This window comes from Odontesthes bonariensis, chromosome 23 (assembly GCF_027942865.1).
Source record: "Odontesthes bonariensis isolate fOdoBon6 chromosome 23, fOdoBon6.hap1, whole genome shotgun sequence".
NCBI lineage: Eukaryota > Metazoa > Chordata > Actinopteri > Atheriniformes > Atherinopsidae > Odontesthes > Odontesthes bonariensis.
The window spans coordinates 18958690-18979074 of record NC_134528.1 but is presented as its reverse complement, the minus strand read 5'-3'; the positions used below and the strand labels follow the sequence as shown (position 1 = coordinate 18979074).

The window sequence follows — 20385 nt, the reverse complement described above, 5'->3', positions numbered from 1 at the left end:
GGTGACAGACTTACTTTGTGATGACAATTTAGACCAACTCCTTCACATATTGTCCCGAATGTATTCAATAAACTAAAACAACACAGATGCACTGATAATGAGCCGGTACTTTATTTACATGCTGAAAAAATGTGAGATGTCATCGCCACTGGACGCCGTTTGTTGCCATGACTGAGATTGTTAACAGACGACAGGACACGTGGCTTTCATTTGAATGCCTAAACCCCTACATGCTTTAATTACTGGACTACCAAGCATTAAGTGGAAAATTCATCATTCAACATCTACTGACCTAGCGCACAAATAATCAGAGAGAGAATGAACAGATTCATTAAATTATCAGAATATGATTAAATCACTGAGCAAATAGAAAATGTATGATATAGTAAGAAAAAAAGCTGTAAAATATTATAGTTTACAATAATTATTCACATTCAAAGGCTTTACATCTCAATACATACACAACATGGCCCCTGAACATGACTTCAATCCAAATATGATTCATATATTAGAATTTAAATAACACAGAATGAACTATAGGCTAAACAATAGCCATCAATAACCTTATACAAGAATAAAAATACAAAAACTGTATCCTAATATCATTGCATTACTTGCTTCAGATTTAATAATACATCATCTGTACATCACAGTTCTAGTCAGTTACAAGCCAGGTAGAGTATTCCATACACAATGTAACCGACTGCCATCGACTTGATTCAGACAATTTATCTATTTGGGAGAAAACGCCTTTGTGGCGTTTCCTCAACTTTATAGACAGATACAGCAATTTCATCGGTCATTTGGATCAGATGGATGTCCTTTAACACGACGTTTCCCAACCCTGATTCTCAAGGCACGCAGCCCTGCACGTTTTCCATGTTTCCCAGCTCCAGCACACCCGATTTAAAAGAAATGGATCTTCATCAGCCCCTTCTGCGGAGCTTGGCTGACCCATTTATTTAAAATCGGGTGTGCTGGCGCAAGCGACGTTTGGAAAACACGCAAGGCTAAGTGCCTTGAAGAACAGTGTTGAGAAACTTTGCTTTAACTGACATCCAACCACATTGAGACCTGGGCCCCAGGGTCCTATTCAGCTATACTCCAGTCACACACTGCACACACAGACTCATCTGAAGGAAGAGGGCCTTTAAAAAGGACCTTAAGGTACTATGTCAAAAATTAAAAGCATTATGATAATACATATTGCTTAAAAGAAAAACAAAAGAAAAAAGCTTTAATTTCTGTTGGGCCATACATCAGAATTGGAAAAAAAAAAAAAAAAAAAAAAGATGGGCCATTAGGCCTCGTGAGGCAGTTCGCCATCTTGTCCAGGGACGACAGCTTTTTCTGCGATTGCTTCCAAGAATGATAGTATGTATATGTATCTCTGTTGATGGAGGTTCTCTGTTCAGCATGGGGTGGTCAGCACATAAGATTTTTTTTTTTTAATTATTTTCAATAGGACGTACTTAAGATGAGCCGACTATTCCACCAAAAAAAAAAAAAAAAAAAAAAAAAGAGAAAGAAGTTGAAGAATTCACACCACAAAGCCAGTGAATGGTACAAAACAACCAAATCATCCCATAATATTTGCAATGGTTGCCAATGCAGTCAAAGATACCCACCTTAAAACTCAAATAAACTATATCTCCAGTGCCCTAAGAGAGAAGCGGACAAGGCTGAGCTACAAAAACTGGCCATGCAGGAAAGATAAGCAAGTTATGATTAAGAAATACAAGCTAGTGGCATGTTTACCCACCCTCTGTTAGCAAAAAACATCCTCAGTAACAGCTATGGAAGGCTTACACTTACAGACTGGTTCAGATCCATATCTCACTGCAGACCAGCACTCTGCTTTGTTAACACAGAGACCTTAATTGGACTGCAATAAGCAAGTACCAGGAGACTGAAAAAAAAAACAAAAAAAAACAAACAAACAACAAAAAAACAACTCAAATACCGTGGGAACATTTAGGCTCTGACAAAAATATATATATAGGATTTGAGTTGGCTAAAAGCATGAGACTGAATTAGTTTACAGTTTCTGTTACATCTATGAAGTATATGCGCTAAAAGTTTGGTTTTACAACAGCTTGTACATACGATGTAGGATTAGGATATGAATCAATTAAGATATCTTGACAAGCTCTGGTTCACAAGAGCAAGATTTTGTATTATCGTAGAAGCAGGAAACCAGTCCTTGCATTTGAGATAGTCCTAGCAGTACCCAAGCTTGTATCACTCTACAAGACAAGCTTGCCCATGTCTCCCCCCCCCCCTGCAGAATGTACAAAAAGCAGATGTGCATGGTGGAAGTCTTATCATCCATACATGGAAAAATGCAACAGAAGCCTCACAGAGAGCACAAAGAACAAGCAAAGCAACCCTGAATCCAAAGTTGTACTTTCCCCCATGGTTCTACTCAGGAAAACAACAAGGTCTAGATGCCAGCGTCTCTAAGAGTTTGTTTACATTGCGGTGATGAAGGGCACTAAAAAGGGTGTTACTCTGCTCAGTGATTGGCCTCAGAGCTAAAAAAGACAAAAACAAAAAAAAAGACCAAAAAAAAAAAATTAGGAGTGGGCACAGAATGAATTGTGCTCCTATAGGCCAGGGTTTTGGTGCCTTTGATAGATCTTTCTCCACACTTCCTGGATCTTCTTGCACCATCTGTCTGCATTTCCACTGGGGTCCATCAAATAGTATGTCCGGTTAGGCTGCAAACATAAAAGGAAATGAAAAAGAGAAAACCACATGTGCCAAGAAAGTTCATTCAGTGGACAAGTATAAACATGCAGTCCAAGGAATATTTGCTAACAGAAGAGATAAATCAATTGTTGTTTACCGTGTGAACAAAGAAGGTTTTAAAGTTCTTAGCCTCTGGGCGCAGCTCGAAGGACCAAGGAATCTCGCCTTTCAGGACCCTGTTGACAGGATCCACGTAGTAGAGGTGTGGTCCTTCAGTGAGAAGCAGCTGTCTCCGACGAGCAAACAGACCCTTAAATGGAATGCACACGTCCCAAGACATTAGTTCACCAACAGAGGGGGCAATGAGGCCAGTGAAAATTTCCACACCACAACAGGCAGCCAGAGCAATTATTCTCACATTCAACCACAAGCTCACAGAATAAATGCATGAATATAAATATATCTTTATTACAATCTCTCAAGCGTCAACAAAAGCTGAATGAAAGATTCACACACCTTGCGTTTATCCACTGGGCCCATTTTCAGAATCAGGTTATTCTCCACAAATGAGTGCCTGTGTAAATAACCAACAGTAGATTACCAACATGCCCGGTCTTTCCCCTCAAACAGTACCTTTTCTTTCCTCACATATGGAAGAGTAGCTAAACAAATACTTACCCACAAAACAGAATTGTAGAACAAAGCTCAGTTGATCTCTTAGATAAGCCAAACTTTTTCTAAGAATGGTCCCAATTATAAAAATGACAATGACCAACATTTTCCCAAATTGACACAGGCTGTATTTACCAGGGGTTCCCAGTAGTCTGTTTGTCCAGCAATAACTGCTTTTCTTCTTCAGTGAACTGTAGGTCCAGCTCGAAGGAGTTGCTGTCCAGGTCGTGGATGTACTGTTCAATGTTGCTGCTGGATCGCTGGGGGGGTGTAGAATCGTGTGGTGATAGGGAGTGTGATGAACTGGACTGGGCCACCTGCATGTTGCTGAACTGGCTCAGGAGGTCATCGTACTAATGAGACAGGCGATGTAAGGAAAGGCACAGGGATGGTTGGTTTTAATTTTGTGTGTATACCTTTCAACAGGATTGCATCTCTAATCCTTAACATGTATACTTAAACAATGGGGACTTAGAAAATTAAAAAAGAGAAATTGTACGTTTCCATAGCAATCCTCATCATCTTCAGACATAGCTGGCAGGAAGGGCTTGAGCTTCGGGGGTGTTTGTAGGTGCAGGTCACTCCAGGAAATGGTGTCGAAGAACGGGTGCTGTTTTAAAGGGTTGTAGCCTCCCATCTCTTCACATCCAATCCGTTTGGATGGATCCAATGACTGGTTGAAAAAAAACATCTGTTAATTTGCCAGAAGATCACCTCACTCTAACCCAACAATCCTACATGCATCTTATTTAATAAATGCTGAACTGTATCCTAAAATATCTCAACATTTGTTGACCCACCAACAGCTGTTCAACAAGATCCTTGGCTTTGGGGAAGAATTTCTCCGGGAATTCATACTCCAGCTTTATTATCTTCTGGAATATTAGATACTCGTTTCTACAACACATGAAACACACCAACAGAAAAGATAAGAGACTGTAAGGGCAGCGTATATTAGCATTGGCACTTCAAATAACCTTTAAAATGTAAAAAAAAAAAAAGCCATTTAGAAAATTTAACTCTATGTGATGGCATCCCATTAGAACTTACCCAGCTCTGAATGGTGGTAAACCAGCCACCAGCTGATAGATAATACATCCCAAGGCCCACAAGTCAGAACTTTAAAAAATAAAAATAAAAATACAGGAATATTATACATTTACATAAAAAACAAAAAATATTTCAATAACCTAAGAAACACAAATTGAAAAAAAAGAACCTTACCTCTTGCAGGCGGATTTCTCTGTTAGTAGCTCCGGAGACACATACTGCGCTGTTCCAACGAAGGAGTTTGCTCTGGCTGGAAAAACATGCAAAAAAAGGTTAAAAACAGATGTGACAAAGGCCTCTAATCTGTGGAAAACACCTTCTTTTATCATGCAGGAACAGTTTCATTTGATTTCTTTCTGTTTTATTGCTGGTTTTCGCTCATATTTACTGCCGGTTCAGTAACTGTTGATCATGTCAGCCTAACTTGTACAGCACTTTGGTAAACTGAGGTCATTTTAAAAGGTTTCCCAAATTGAAGCGATAAAAATAAACAAACAAAAAAGCCTCATATGAAGTTTCTTAACACTGTTCCAAAAACACAACAGCTAGAAAGGAACACGTAAAGTTAGGTATAGTGTCAATTAAGATTTCGAAATAAAGATTATTGAGTAAAATTATAAATATAGGAAGCAATGGCATGACCATAAGCTGCAGTAAGATCAGTTGAAGAGATTTAAACATCTTTTGATCTCTAGGATTCAAAGGATTTTTTTTCTTCTAAATTCAGAAAAAATTAAATGGTTAGAAATTGTTCTGATAAGCCCACACACTTCAGTTATTACAATCTTTATAGACTGTAGGCTGAGTCATGACCGTATATCAATCGTATTTCAAGACGCAGCGTACTTTATGTGCACTCTAAGGGCAAATTCATGACAGTCAAGTTGGACACCACTGACACACAAGTGGCTTAGCTGGGCATTCAGTCAGTTTAAATTCCTTGTACTCAGACGCGTGGGTAATGGTGATTCATTCCACTGATTGTTGTTCTTGTCTGGTGTGCCTTTTTCTTTTTTTAAGTAATGGGAGACTGATCAAGGTGCATACATGTGTTGTGGGCATATTAATGTATGCATTTACATATTTTAGGCTTGCACCCAGTCAACAGTCGGGCCTTTCGCACAAAATTGACATCATACCGGAAACTTTAATTGGCTTTAAGTGAACACTTTTCAACAAGCGTTGATCAATATGTTTCTGAGTTTATGATCTCTCTTTATGAAGACTAAGTGGCTTGTAAAGTCTAACCATATCGACAAGTTCAAATTTCATAAGTAATGCAAGATCAACCGACTCTATAGATCAGGCATATTCAAATGCTAGCCCGCAGGCCAAATCCTGCCTTACTTCAACCTCATCTCGGATTGTTAATTAAAGACAAAGTACATTTAAGAAAAGTTTAAAAATAAAAAGGGTTAAATGAATTGATTTAGAGAGCATCTTTTCCTTAAGGATGGAGAAGGGCTAGGCAGTAAATGGATTTTTAAATACCAGTGATATTTTTCAAACAAGATACAAGATAATACCTTCATTAGAGTCTGATTCTGAAATTGCACTGTTGTAACCGAAGATATTTGGGTTAGAAGTTTTACAGGTCAAACTTGAACGTAAATGTGTGGTCCCTCTACACTTATTTACACTAATTTCCCCCTTCTAAGAACTAACTGAATTGCCCTACTCTGCTAATGATGATTGGTCCAGCATTTTCTGACAAAATGTTGAAATTGGTTTAGGATGGACTTAAGAATTTGTAAACTAAGCTGACAAAAGAATTTGGACTCTAGGCCAAACCATTTTAGATCGCTGCAAACACAGAAATCTGATATGTACAGTTGCTGCTGCGGGTTAGTTACTTGGATCCCTAAAGATGAGTTCATCCAACTTCAACTCAATTGAACTAATAACATTGATATGTTCATTACAGAACAAGAGTACAAATCAAGACTGTGGTTATACCTTGTTTACTGTCTGATGGTAACTGCTTTGCCGTTCCAAAATCTGTTATCTGGATGTGCATGTCTTCACTCAAAAGAATATTTTCTGGTTTCAGATCTCTGAAAGGAAAAATATAAATCATTTATGGGGAAAACAAACACATAATGCTGACCAAAAAATGAATTGGAAAAATGTGAGACAACAGAAGAGCAACGTCTTACCTGTGTATAATCCCCTTACTGTGCAAGTGTTCTAGGGCACAAACAATTTCAGCAGAGTAGAAACGTGTACAGTTCTCATCAAATGAACCAATTTTGCGAATGTATTTCAGGAGTTCGCCATTCTTAGCATAGCTGAGACCAAAATCTATGAAAAGCCAATTAAGGAAAACTTTAGTAACACACACACACACACAAAAACAAACAAACAAACAAAAAAAAACACCAGAGAAGTTATTACACAACATATTTGACAACCCGTTAAAAGGATACACAACTTCTCATCGTCTTGAAATGTGAAGTAGAGCTTGACGAAGAATGGGTGATCTAGACTTGACATCAAATCCCTTTCTCTTCTCACGTACTGGACTTTATTCTCCTTCATAATGTGGCGCTTTTCTAAAATCTTAACTGGTTGGGAGAAAGGACAATTCAAGTTGAAGAAACAGACCATCTCGATTATAAAGTATAATTTACTGGATTTGCCTAAATCTGTTGTAATATTACTTACTTGCATATTCTTTCCCCGTGACCTGTTCTCTTGCCAGGACGACCTTAAGATAAAGAAACAGAATAAAAGATGATGTTGCATGTTACCAGCTTGGCTGACGGGGGAAAAGATCTAAACATTTTTTGGATTCATTTGCCACTTCGCCTTAAATGAACTGAGGATGACTCATCTAAGTGCATTCATTTTGAAAAATGCTAGCATATAATAACATCTACTCGGGCATAATTCAAAGGCAAAGAGAGAAATGCAAGCTATATACCGTCGAGAAGGAGCCCTCTCCCAGTATCTTGCCAAACTTGAAGTCTTCTGGCTTCTTCTTGCGTGGTTGAGGGGCCTGGACGGCTGGCTGTGTACGGACATCTGAGCCCTGGCTGCTACCAGCACAAGCCTCTGAGGCTGAGCCCTCCATAGCGGGGCAGCGACTGCTGCTTGCGCCCGGGATAGCAAGTGGCGAGCAGGAGTCAGGGTGGTTTCTTAACATTGATGGATGTGAGCAGGAACAGATGGCAACGTTGGGCTGAATGGGCACAACATCATACTGGAACAAGACAGAGACCAATGAGAATATATCTCTGTCAGCGCGATGCAGCTGTGTTATATTTGTGGTTCTTTTTTATCCGAAATACAACTCAAGTGGTTCAGATAGAATATTTACCTGATAAATAAGAATGAACTCATCCTTAAAAGTTTCATAATGTTCTAAACACTTTATTGAAGAGTACCACAAGGAATGCACGCTTCTTAATTTTACCATGACCAACAAGTGTTTTGCTGGTAGGTTTGTGACCAACATATCTAGCAACCATGTAATTATAAGCATATGGTTATAAATGGATGATGCGTTTCCAGTTTTTATGAAGAATGTTATGCTTTGCTGTGCGGTACTTTCAACTTTCATTCAAGTCAGGCCTTCGAAACAATATTTGTGAGAAAACCGTGATTTAGCAAATAAAATAAAATCATTCTGGTTTTTCTAAACAAGAAAAATGTAAATGTTGATATATCCTAATTTTCATTATCTCTCTGTAAAATGGCAGTGAACACTACATAATGATGGTAATTTAGAAGTAGCAACCACCCAACCTCCTTTCAGAAAACACCTTTGAAACCAGAAAAAAAAAAAAAAAAAAAAAAAAAAACAATCAACACACACAGAAGACCTACATTCAAAGTATGCAGAATTAAACTTCCCGTTGTTAACACACTTGTGGGACCCTATAAACTGAATGTACAATTTCATCTGAAACTATTTGAAGGGGCAAAGTCCAACGTTGATAAAGACAAGCAACTATTGAAGAAGCTGCCTAAGGGGCTGGTAGTCCCACCCTTCTGTGTTCAATTTGTAAAACAAAACTATGTTAAAGTTGCCGTTTTCATGTGATCGCGGAGCTTACAACAGGGGCAATTTATTCGTTACATTTGAACGTTCAACATAAAAATGACATAGGAGCAAAAGCTCATTAAAAAAAAAAAAAAAAAAAAAAAAAAGGTGAAACTCGCCAAGTGTCATGAAGAGTTAAACGACAGGACAGAGATTGATAGTGTCTTCTAGTGATTTCTCTGTTGTATACGATGCCAAATGTTTAAAACTTATGATACTAAAATAACAATTAGTGTCGTTCAGCTTGTAGTCTTGTTAACGTTGATTAGTTTAGCTGGCCTAGCTTCTTTTCATTCAAAACCAAGGTGTGGCCATTTAGCTGACTATTCTGGACTTGACTCTATGGTTGCCAACTGTCCAGTACTTATCACTGCCCCATTAGCATGAAGTCGACCATGTAATGGTTGTTAGACAAATCCCAGATATCACTATCCTAACGCCGAGTACTTGGGTAACAACTGGCCTGTGCGAACTTTCTTTGCTAACCAAAACCTGCTAACAAGCTAACATTAGCTCTTGCTACCTTAACAAATAATGCCGGCCATCGCTGACAACAACTACCAAACTTAACAGCCAGCCAATTAGCTATGGTTAGCAACTAGGTAACAACAAACTTCAAAACCTTACGATATTATACGTTAGCGTCTCTTATTTTGGTCATAAGTTTGTGCGCTGGTGTTATCATCTGAATTTGAAAGTTGATGCTCGAACAACACGATGTTATCCTTACAAAACTATCTTCTAAAAAGGTAGAACGCAGTTAAGCTAACATTAGCTTGCGAGTAAGTAGGAGCATCGGTCGAAAGCGCGAACCCCGGGCTAACATTAGTCAACAGTTACTGACTAGCAGAAAATGGTCATAAATGCTTCCAAATTAGTAAAAAAAAAAAAAAGTAGCATTTATAGCTGCTTCATGGTTACAGATTTATTTGAAAATCATTTAATCAAAAACCGCGTCAGATGCCGGACAACCCCGACTAACCTTAGAAATACTGGGTGTTGTGTTAGCCAACATTGGTATGCTAACATTGCTAGTAAGTCGCAACGTAAAACGATATTTTCCGGCTAGCATTGCTCTTGAAACGAAGGCCTCACATAACTACTTATTATCACACATCTTCTGCGCTCTACATTTTTAAGCACCGGCTTCGAACTGTTATTCTTGTTTAAGTTGCAACACTTACCAGCTGACTTGTAGCTCTTGCCATGGGGTTTTTCGCGAGTATTTATTTGGAATAAAATAATTAGAGAAGCTCCAGTAATGGCTGCCTCTGCGCCTTCATTTTCGAGCTGTGACGTCGTTCCACAACAATGTTACCGCAGGACAGCAGAGGAGAGTCCTGCTGTGTCCGCCCCCAGCCACTGTTACAACCTACTGAACTTCATCTTACCGATAGGACTGAAGTGAAAAGGCAGCCGTTGTTATTCAAATGCCACACAACATGTGGCCTACAAACTATATGCGCCACTCTGATTTAGAGTGATGGAAGTGAGGCCCATCTACAGCTCCCTTACGAAAGTGTAACTCAGATTTTCGTGCATCCATTGATAATCCCAGAAAAAAAAAGTATACCCAACTGAATTTATGTATAGTATGCCTTAAAAATAACACCTCAAGTTGAATGGAAGCTGGAGACAATTTATTTGGTTTGTGTTTACATGAAATAGCACATTTGATAGTGTAATTAAATAATTATGGATACAAAATCAGACTATATCAAGCAGTTTACAAAACCTTTGAAAAAGCAAGATACACCACGTGTGTATATACACACACACACATAAACTTCACATGTATTTGATATGCAATTACTATATATTCAAATTTATGACTACATTAACATGTTCAAAATATAATTTCATTACACTGCATTTGAGGCAGCTGAGGAAGAATCAACTGCTGTACTTTAGAAAAACAAAATTTTGATATTGGATTTCAGCATTTAAACAATTCTGTGACTCCTTTGTTGTAGTTTTTGTTTCACAATGTGCAACACTGTATATTACTCCCAAACCTGTACGGTATACATAACCAAGCATTAATGGCATTCGCAGTGCATTTAGAGTAACACAAACTATTCTTGCCACGTGCCCAAATGTACACCAATATTGCACCACAAACGCATGTTGATGGCATCAAATTCAGAATTAAAAGTCTTCTGTTTGTTGTTTTAACATTTTGCACAGTATCGTGACTTTCAGGGAAACAGGGTTCTTTCAGTATTGAGTGTTAAATCAGTTTTGCTAGTCTGTGCATCAAAGGAATCCACGGTAAAAAATATTCTTTATTTTAATGTCCATTCATTCAGTCTTCCTCTTCATCTTCATGATGTAAGATTCTTACTGACCCTTTGCCGATATCTGTGTTTTCATCATCTGCTTTGCCTTCGTCATCTTCAGAAGTGTCCGAGTCCTCACTAGAATCGTCATCTTCAGGTGCACTACATGTAGAAGTGACAATTTAACGACTTCAGTAAAGATCAATAGGAAACAACAATCTAAGAATGCTGGATATGTCTGGACAGTTTTTGTGATCCATGGCGTTCACCAAAACATATACAGGGCAGTTTATATAACATATATGGCTTTAACTTGACAGCATTAACATACAAATTGGTGGAAGACTGATGGAATTGTAGCTCTATAGTAACTACAACTTTCTATGAGGGGTTCAAATTTAGTTGGAAATTTCTCTGAAATGTTTTTTATAGACACATGCGTTCCTTTGTTAATCAATCTATCAAGAAGTCAAATCTTATTGTGACGTCTGCAAGCTTCTACTTTAAACCCACGACACGAGGACCTCCGTGCAAATTAAATAAGCCATACCTGGGCCGTAACAATTCCATGGGGAACTTTGAGAGTGGCAAAAACAACAGTTTGTTACAATCTGATAGAAGAAAAAAAGAAAGTCTCAGCAACAATACAGGGCCTTGATATTAACAGAAAAACAACAGCGGTAAAGTGTGACAGAATCCTTTCCGTGGTTAAGAAAAAAACCCTTTCCAACATCCAGCCAAGTAAACAAAACTCTCCAGAAAGTAGGCATATCATTATCCAAGTCTACCATGAGGAGATGACAGAGTCTGCCACAAGAACTTTTCATAAATTGAAAGAACAGAAAGTCCAGATTAGATATCTACGAGTACCAGAAGAAATAAATAAGGAAAAAGAGAAGTCTTGAAACCGATCGTGATTTGAAGCTTATGACGTCGCCTGTAAAGAAAACATGGCGACGGTGTTATGGCACGGGCCTGCACGGCCTCCACTGACACAGGGCCACCAGCATATAACAAAAACTCAAAACAATAACAATCAGAGAGCTTTTAAAAGTAAAGAAATTGGATATTCTGCAGTGGCCGACCCAACAGAGTTGCATTTCACCTGCTGAAGAAAGACGTAATGGCACAAAAAGCTGAAAAAAAAAAAAAGGAATCTCAAAAGAAGAAACCTATTCGTTGATGATGTCCATGGATCTAAGACTTCACTCAGGTTTTTTGCTTGCAAGGGAATCTAACCAAAGCATTTAAATTAACAATTTAGTTGAGGTTAATTAATCTATTTACACTTGAGCACTAAAAATAGAGCGTTTCGCATATTTAAGAGAAGCGACTCCTAAACTCGGGCCAATTTAGACGAGAATACCTTCAACCATATTCTTTATAAATCAGTATCAAAGACTCTTGATAACAGACGCATTGGCTTGTAAAGTGCCATTTTTGAAGCCTCAAGTTCTCTGTGTGTTCATCTTAATGGATTTGAAAAAAAAAAATAAATAAAGTCTGGTTCTGGAAGCGACCATATTTGGACATGACAGTGGAGCTGGAGAGAGTTACATGCGATTGAGCAAAAACAAGATTGTTTGAGGTATAACGTCTATTTAAATGTGGAACTATTTTTAGAGTAACCATCGGCACGGAGAGAATCTGAGTAATTACACTATAGTGATATGTGGGAATTGATCTAATATTTCATGTGAGAAGTTAGTGCTTTCTGAAGGGGAATATGTTGGAATCTAACAGCTATCACACCACTTCCACATTGGCTTCAAGCTCAACCTTAAATTCACTGCATTATCTGTACCGTGGCTATGTTTTCACATAAATAGTAATAAGCAGAGTTCGTTTAAAAATATAACCAAATCTCACTGTTCTTCTGCTTTCATAATCAATATTGAAGCCTGGTTTATAGTCGGTAACGCAAGACGCAACGCAAGACGCAAGCCGCAACGCAAGCCCTTGCGCAGTTGCAAGCCCCCCCTTGCGTGCTTGCGTGTGTCACCTCAATTTTCTAAACTTCACGCAAGACGCAAGCGCAAGCCACTGGCTGTGGTCGAAACCGCCTACTACTTGATCGATCTGACAGTATGCAGAGCGTTTACACACAGTGCACTTCACTCCTGCCCGAGCCGAAATCAGCCGGCCTGAAAAGCTGATTTCCCTTAAGCTATAGGCTAAACTCTGTAAATATATAACTTTAGCAACATTTGAAACATTTTCAGGCGAGAAAGTAGTCGTTTAGACCCCCAAGGTGTTGAAAATCTGACAAAATACCGGCTATTTACAAGAAGAAGAAGAAGAAGCATGAATCTATGGAAGAGAGACTTGCCAAAGAGCTCCTGGCGGTGAATTTCCTTTCATCGTAGTAGGCTTGTCATTGAAAAAACCCGCTACTCCACCTACTGTCCTGGCGGTGAATCGCCACGCAGCACACGCAACCGCCGACAAAGCAAAATGAAGTATAAACGTCTCGAGCCATTAACATACGCGCAAGACGCAAGCGCAAGGGCAGTTAAATGAAGTATAACTCAGCCTTGAGTTCTTACCACTGACGTCTGTTGAGATTCATATATTCCACTCCACAGTCAACATCAAATGGATCTGGGAACAGGACAGATGAGCAGATCTGGTTAAGAACATTCACATTATTGTTCATAGATATATGAACTACAGGTCACAGTGACCTTCGTTTTTCACCACTCATAACAACCTTCAGAACAGTGTGAATCAAATCTATGACTTCGATAGTTTTAAACCAAATATCAAAGAGAAGAAAATGATTGAATACTACCCCTCAAATCAAAAACAGCAAAGACACATTTAAAGTGTTTCAATGTGGGTGTTTCCCCCAACCAATTTACCAAACTCCTCCTCTTCTGGTTTAGACGTGAGAAACTCCTTCTCCACAGTCAGCAGCTCTTCCTCTGACTGACATGCAGCGTAGCGGTCCAGCAGAACTTTATTGAGATCCAAGAAGACCGTCCCCCATTTGAATTTCCTCAACAGGAGCAGTGCCAGTTCCTGAAAACCTGCAATATCACATACAGCGTTACAGTTTCACTGCCATAACCTATAACAAGACACAACAAGCTGTTAGAAAGACAATACAGTCATTTATTCCTATATAACTTAGGTTAAATCCTTACCAACAATGCAGAATGTGGCAGCAAAAGCCTCAACACATGATAACTTGCAAGGCTTGCCATAGTTGACGGGGTTTGCTGCGACGAGGTACGGCAGTAACCTGGGATGACTTCCGACCATCTTACTGAAGGGCGTCTCCTCCAGTTTGGCCCACGAACAGTCGATCACTGCTACGCCATTCTGAGCCACAATTTCTCTGTGTGAAAATCCACAAAAAAATGTTTTCAAACAATTTGATAAGAAAGCGAGGTTCATTAAAGAACAATCAAATATATTTGTTCAATGACAAGAGAAAAAATGATTATAAAATAAAAAAATGCAAATATGTCAACTCAACAAACCTGTCTGCGGGTGTCACATACTTTGTACCCATCGGACTCAGGATGAGACCATTAAATCTCTGGTTGAGGCGCAGGTTGCGTACAAAGCCCTTACGTGCCAATTTTCTGCCTGTGCAGCGTTTAGGATCACAGTGCCCCAACTCCCACATGGCAAGAGGACACGGCAGTTTCACCTGTGGGGCTTCGGCTCCCTCTTCTAAGTGATGACTTGCTGAGAAACACAATTTTAAGACAAAGTGCGCACGTTATGTGAGAGTGTGAGAAGCACTCTTCATTTGTCTTCTGTAGATTGCTCCAATTAGTCAATAACTGCATCAAATAATTCGTTAATAACTATTTACTACTTGTATAACACTACAGCATTTCAGAAGAAGTGTCCTTTTATTATTCAAATGTATTGGTTTGAAATGAATAATGTCATTACATTTATAAAACACTCTAAATTAAAATTAAAAGTGGGACATACATTAAGATGTTATGGCTCTAGATCTAAGGAAAATCATATCAGACCACAGCATCCATTAGATTGAAACAATAATAAACATAATCTATATACAACAAAGACAAAATGTTGACGAGGAAGAGAAATAAAGTCTCAACCGTACGTTTTACTTAAAATTACCTTCGAAAGCAGAGTGCATTTCTTCTGTGAAGGTTTCTAAAGATTTCCCCTTCATTTTATGCCGTTTATCTTTTCCCTTATCTTCAGGACGCACAAACTTGCCCTGTTTCTTTCGTCCCATGTTGCAACTCGTGGTCTGGTGAAGATACTGTCAGATTACACTTTGCATTGAAACAAACCAGCATCTGTTTGAGTGCTTTACCCTGACATTAGCTTACACTGACACGAGCATTTCTTTCCAAAGATAAAAAGTTTTGTTCTTTTTCTTATTCATCCTGTCAACGTATAGAATATACTCAAGAAACATTATCGCCACACAGCAAGTACTAGCCTCCGTTCATTCTTCACTACGGTGATATACGCAAAAATCCAGCTTAGTTAGCTTTGGCTACTTGTATCATGAAAAGCGTGGCGTGTCGTCACATGTAAAATGCGCATGCTCGCAATTTATTTTGGTCACGTGACCTGTCATCTGACACTACGAGCGAAGCAGGAAATGTAGCGTGAAAACAGTTCATGCCAGCCATGTACAGTGTCTATAAGGGAATATCTCATTTAATAGGACTGTGGGTGGTCTGTTTATCTCTTTATTGTAAGTTATTTGATTCTTCACTTTACTGTAATACTAAACGAAGTTGCATGCGCCACATTGTGAAGTGCTGTTGATTGTTATTGATTGGATGCTTTCCATACAGTCAACCATGGATTCGCTGGTAAAATGAAGATAGTTGAAGAGCCAAACACCTTTGGGTACGAAACAAGCACATGTCTGCATTAACGTATGTCACGGTGTTCACGCTGTTGACCCCCACTTAACGGCTTTCTGTGTTTCTTGTGTTTAGGTTGAACAATCCTTTTTTGTCTCAGGGAAGCAGACTACAGCCTAAAGTAACCCCATCACCAGTATCAGGTAACATAACACTCTCCAGATGATTTTTTCCTATGTTTTATTTCATTCTATGTTTAAACATATTAAAGGTTTTTGGTTTAACTGCAGATGCTGAGTGATTCTTACTGTAATTTTCTGTCACTGAATATAATTTATTTCAACAATAATGTCGTTCTTAAGGCCCAGACCATCTTCATCATCTTTCTGGAAAGTGCTTCAGTCTAACAGAGTCAACGTAAGTATTTAACATAATATTGAGTGTTCAGTAAGGACTATGTTCGTTTTTATTACCGTTTCCACCATCTTTCTACAGTTTGATTGTTTGATTCATGCATGCTATGACTGACTATGAAAACACAGCAGCTTATTTGTGTAACTGGTCTGTTTACAGGTATAGATATGAATTCTGTCCTTTCCACAACATTACTCAACATGAGCAGTCCTTTAGGTGGAATGCCTACAGTGGGATACTGGGGTAAGAAGATGCAGAAACAGACATTTTGTGGCACTATTTTAATTGCGGATGTGAATATGGAAACTCTTTTTGTGTGTTCCTGATAGGATCTGGCAGGAGTGGGAGATGGCAAACAACACTTTCACCGGCATGTGGATGAGAGATGGTGATGCTTGTGGAACCAGAAACAGAGAAACAAAGGTGATTAAAAGTTGAAACATGCTTTATAATCATTTAACAGTTAAAGAGGACTTGTGCTTTTTGAGTTTTTGTCGCTATTCCTTTTTGTGGGTTATATGTTTTTTTATGCATGTAACATTACAGTCCACATCAAAGGAAGTTAATCTCTCCTATAAAGGACACTACTCAAGCACTGTCGAGGCTATTTTTTGTTTACTTAATGACATCACCATGAAAGACATTTGCATTGTGTTTGGCTGGTGGCTTATCTGTCTTATGCGAATACAATGAATGATGTTGTACTCCATTTAAATCGGAAATTGGACTTGAATGACGCCACATCCGAGTTTACCTTGCTCCTGATGGAATTCGGAAAAACCAGTAGGATTTGCTCATTGTTGTTCCAACTGATCAAGTGAGCCATTATCCGGGGTACAAGCTTTCACAAACACCTTAACAGTGTGTTCACGAATGGAGGTTAGATAGTATTATGTGTATGTCTAATTCAAAGAGTCACAAACTGAAAGACTTACAACTAAACAGTTTACTTCTGCAGCTACCACTTTTTATCCCGATGAAATTCTTCTGGCTTTCTGTGTCTGAAATCTGATTTCGGTGGCGTTCATATTAATTTTTCCTGCTGCACACTATGAAAATAGGACTTTAAAATGAATGCAACATGAGTAGCTGATTGGCAGCCTTCGATTTTTGACCCATCAGTGCAGACTGGGCCTTAAAGAGACAGGAGCGAAAACACCACATTTAAGATTAGATGGCGACAAGAGGCACGGCAGCAATTTAAAGTTAGAGAAAAAAAGCACTTTTTAATTCTAATCGAACATTAAACATTGTAAACTGATTCCAGTAAACCTACAAAATAGAAATTTTAATTTGTACCTGAGCATAATATGGGCTCTTTAAAAGTCATTGAATGTCTGCGTCTCCTTTTAAATAGAAAACCAGTCTAACCCATGTCTAACCCATGTCTGAATCTATTCCAGTTTACTGACTTTCCGTGTTGGAACAGCCACTCCTTTACCCCAACAGCTCTTTGAGTACTAAGACAACCATCAAATCAACACATCCACTCAGTCATTATCACAATCAAACCAGAAATATTAACACTTTAATTTGTACATCTTGTTTCTTGTCACGGTTCTGTAGGTGATTTTGGTCTGCAGCAATAGCAGCAAGCTTGCTCAAGTCTCAGAGCCCAGTACCTGTGTGTACTCGCTAACCTTCGAGACGCCACTCGTTTGCCATCCACATTCTCTTTTAGGTAAGACAAAGAGAAAACTCTTTCAGGCTGCAGGGTATGGTAATGGTGATGGTAGTTATGTATCATTTATAAGCAATTTTTTTTTAGTGTACCCAACCCTGAATGAGAGGCTACAAAAAGAATGGGATGATGCAGAACAGGCCCTTTATGAGGGTCTTATTACAGATCAGGTGAGAAGAATTTTTAGATATATTTTTAATGTGCATGCATGCCTTTGTTAAATACAGAGTGATGCAAAAATATACTTTAATTCTTGTCAACATTCTTAACTGTTAGCTATTTTGAAAAACATAATTTTTTCTGTCCACTGTTTATGTTTCACGCAGGGGTACAACAATCTCTTGAGGGATATTTTTGAGGATGCCGGACTCTTGAAGAGTCACAAAGTGGAAGTCAGTCAACCAGAAGCTACCACGGATTCAGAAAAGCACAACTCTTTGAAGAAATGTAAAGAGGTATGGACTTTAGCAAACAGAATCATTTAAGATATAAGTATAATTGTGAGATTTTTTTTTTTTCTTTGTCACGTGACAACTTTAAAACGTCTTTTTTTACAGGACTATCAAAAGCGGAGTGAAGAGATTGTGAGGTTGCGAGCTCTCCTCTCTCAACATAATATTCCTTATGATTCCCAACCAGGTAAGTAAGCTCACCCACACAGTCTTCAGTCATTTATAGTTTCTATATCTGTATAATTTATTCTAGAATGGTCTTTTTGGAATATTGTGACAGATGAAGAAAAAGGTACCAAGAGTGTGATAACTCAGGATCTACACTTGAGAGGAGACCTCGGCCTCGATGATCTGGATTAAAAAAAATATTTAAATAAATATTGCCTGCACAGGGTTACCGTCTTTGTTCAAAAGCACCTGACTGGATTTGAAGTTTGTGCTGGTCAATATGATCTGACAGACCAGGAAATACTGCAGCCACTGTGGCTGATGGGACTGCGGCTTAGGTTCATCATTGCAACAGAGAGAACCTTTTTTTTTTGCATCACAGAATTGCAAGATTTAAAAAAAACTATTTTTTTTTTTTAATTAAATGGTGTTTTCTTGACATTTTGCTGGCTCTCTCCAGGACTTCTAACACGGACCGTGATGTTGCTACATGTTGTAAGAATGCAACATCTTGAGAAAAGAAAAATAAAAGCTGATTGCGGGCACGTTTCTACTCGTCTCTTAACAACAAAAAGAGCTTAATCCTTATCTCAACACTTACAAACTTTGACGGCCTCTGATGGTTTACTGAAATGTATCATATATCAAACAGATTCTTGGACAGATGCTAAAGCAATTGTAAATGTCATTTTTTTTTTTTTTTTTACAAACTGGAGGTGTGTATTTTTACTTTTATCATTGTAATGGCGAGGCGTTGTTTCCAAGCTGCGTGCTGTCATGTTGCTCTGTTCCTTTTCTCCACTTTTGACCCTCATGAACTCACTTACCTGACATTACAGCTGCAGTAGTTATAGTGAGGGTTTAGTGATTAAAATTTCAGATGTAGAAAAGTATTTGGCCAACGAGCAGCTGTCCTCCATTCTGCCATTTTGTCAAATCAGAGCAGACTGGGTCTGAAGACTAAAATGGAGTGTTTCGAATAGATGAGGAAGGCTGTGTTTTAAAATCGCACACCGACTAGTTCCTACTGACTACCTAAGTCAGCTGTATTGTATGCAGGGAACTATATAACTCAACAATGAAATAACTCTTTTAAACACGACTGTCCAGCATACGATCAGCTGAACATTTTAATGCACCAGACTTGAATGAGTTTTTGTGATGTGCCGAGTGTATTTCAACAATCCACCCAATAAATGAATACTAAATGTTCTGAGCTGTTTGTGGTACGATTTTCTGCTCTTATCACAATATCCCTATTAAATTGAACACATATTCATGCCACCGCTTTATGCATTTGTCTAGTGCCAGCAGTTAAAGGAGAAACTAATCGGTTTTTTTTGGAAAATATCATTTGTGGAGTGTGTTTCGGCACATTTATCCATCCATTGAGGTTACATGCCATAACCTACTCACAGAGCTCGTTTTGGTTCCACCTCAGCTCATCTTTCCACTGTCCACCTGCCTGTGATACCAGAAACTGATCTCAGTGCACCATCTTGGAAGGATTCCTCATTCCTTAAATGCCTTACGAGGAGCTGCAAAAGAAGATACTCAGTCGTATTGTGGTAGTTTTTGTGGCACCTGTGAGACGTAAGAGGCATGTCGTGCTTTGTTGTGAACTGAATTAAAAGCATATTCACAGGTTGACGTGAGTATTGCCAACCACATTTAACAAGTATACAGCAGATGGTGAGGACAAAACAATGGACAGATGATGCAGCTGTCAAACACTCATCTTCAAAGGATGTTGCATCAAATGAACTGCTTTGAAGACGGTTTCGTTAACTTGCCTCAAAAGGAATTGGGACTATATGGTTTCCCTCCAGTGCGTTTGTGACCTGAAAAAGGGGGAAATGCACATTTTCCCCTCATATCGGTCACCTCATTTGCAGCAGCGGCCTTTTCCACTTTGAAACTATGTCTGTTAGGTAGCTCATCAACACCGACTTCAATATCAGGTCAAAAAAATTTACTAAAAACATGCAGGAATCTGAAATGCAAATGTATGGAACACGAATTACAGGTTTGATTGGGTTGCGTTAATGCGAGTTATCAAAACAAAACATGCTCTGCCTGGTCACATCTAGAGTGAAATAGAGAAGTTATTCATGCGAGG

General features: G+C 38.7%; 3 protein-coding genes across 4 annotated transcripts; 1 reads left to right on the top strand and 2 right to left on the bottom strand.

The window, feature by feature from the left end:
* Positions 1–204: 204 nt before the first annotated feature.
* pdpk1b (3-phosphoinositide dependent protein kinase 1b) lies at positions 205–9833 on the bottom strand. The gene is made up of 14 exons (XM_075457198.1): positions 9643–9833; positions 7337–7615; positions 7078–7120; positions 6840–6977; positions 6570–6714; positions 6370–6467; positions 4588–4663; positions 4414–4482; positions 4164–4260; positions 3863–4036; positions 3499–3716; positions 3208–3265; positions 2849–3001; positions 205–2720 (listed from the first exon to the last, which is right to left on the bottom strand). Exons 1-14 carry the CDS (start codon positions 9664–9666, stop codon positions 2607–2609), a joined length of 1686 nt encoding a protein of 561 aa, XP_075313313.1. The 5' UTR covers positions 9667–9833; the 3' UTR covers positions 205–2606.
* Positions 9834–10076: 243 nt separating this feature from the next.
* tsr3 (TSR3 ribosome maturation factor) lies at positions 10077–15272 on the bottom strand. Its single transcript, XM_075457099.1, has 6 exons — positions 14845–15272; positions 14223–14433; positions 13884–14077; positions 13599–13766; positions 13284–13338; positions 10077–10899 (listed from the first exon to the last, which is right to left on the bottom strand). The coding sequence occupies exons 1-6, from the start codon at positions 14963–14965 to the stop codon at positions 10764–10766; spliced, it is 885 nt and encodes a 294-aa protein (XP_075313214.1). The 5' UTR covers positions 14966–15272; the 3' UTR covers positions 10077–10763.
* A 26-nt stretch (positions 15273–15298) lies between these two features.
* gnptg (N-acetylglucosamine-1-phosphate transferase subunit gamma) lies at positions 15299–19479 on the top strand. 2 transcript variants are annotated; one of them, XM_075457097.1, is made up of 11 exons: positions 15299–15436; positions 15540–15594; positions 15687–15754; positions 15914–15968; positions 16125–16208; positions 16295–16388; positions 17532–17646; positions 17734–17816; positions 17973–18101; positions 18204–18285; positions 18352–19479. In XM_075457097.1, the coding sequence occupies exons 1-11, from the start codon at positions 15361–15363 to the stop codon at positions 18456–18458; spliced, it is 948 nt and encodes a 315-aa protein (XP_075313212.1). In that variant the 5' UTR covers positions 15299–15360; the 3' UTR covers positions 18459–19479. The 2 variants fall into 2 exon arrangements, with proteins under 2 accessions (XP_075313212.1, XP_075313213.1); XM_075457098.1 differs by having other exon boundaries at positions 15300–15436; positions 18379–19479.
* The last annotated feature ends 906 nt before the right edge of the window (positions 19480–20385 follow it).

What these genes read in the sequence shown, in the direction of transcription:
- gnptg (XM_075457097.1), top strand. Translation starts at nt 15,361, where the DNA reads ATGCCAGCCATGTACAGTGTCTATAAGGGAATATCTCATTTAATAGGA. An exon ending in TTCAGTCTAACAGAGTCAAC is followed by an intron (nt 15,969 to 16,124) that starts GTAAGTATTTAA and finishes GTCTGTTTACAG; the next exon opens with GTATAGATATGAATTCTGTC. An exon ending in CCAGAAACAGAGAAACAAAG is followed by an intron (nt 16,389 to 17,531) that starts GTGATTAAAAGT and finishes ACGGTTCTGTAG; the next exon opens with GTGATTTTGGTCTGCAGCAA.
- tsr3 (XM_075457099.1), bottom strand. Translation starts at nt 14,965, where the DNA reads ATGGGACGAAAGAAACAGGGCAAGTTTGTGCGTCCTGAAGATAAGGGA. An exon ending in AATGCACTCTGCTTTCGAAG is followed by an intron (nt 14,434 to 14,844) that starts GTAATTTTAAGT and finishes TGTGTTTCTCAG; the next exon opens with CAAGTCATCACTTAGAAGAG. An exon ending in TGCCACATTCTGCATTGTTG is followed by an intron (nt 13,767 to 13,883) that starts GTAAGGATTTAA and finishes GTGATATTGCAG; the next exon opens with GTTTTCAGGAACTGGCACTG.
- pdpk1b (XM_075457198.1), bottom strand. Translation starts at nt 9,666, where the DNA reads ATGGCAAGAGCTACAAGTCAGCTG. An exon ending in ATGAGGATTGCTATGGAAAC is followed by an intron (nt 3,717 to 3,862) that starts GTACAATTTCTC and finishes CTGTCTCATTAG; the next exon opens with TACGATGACCTCCTGAGCCA. An exon ending in GCCCAGTGGATAAACGCAAG is followed by an intron (nt 3,002 to 3,207) that starts GTGTGTGAATCT and finishes ATTCCATTTAAG; the next exon opens with GGTCTGTTTGCTCGTCGGAG.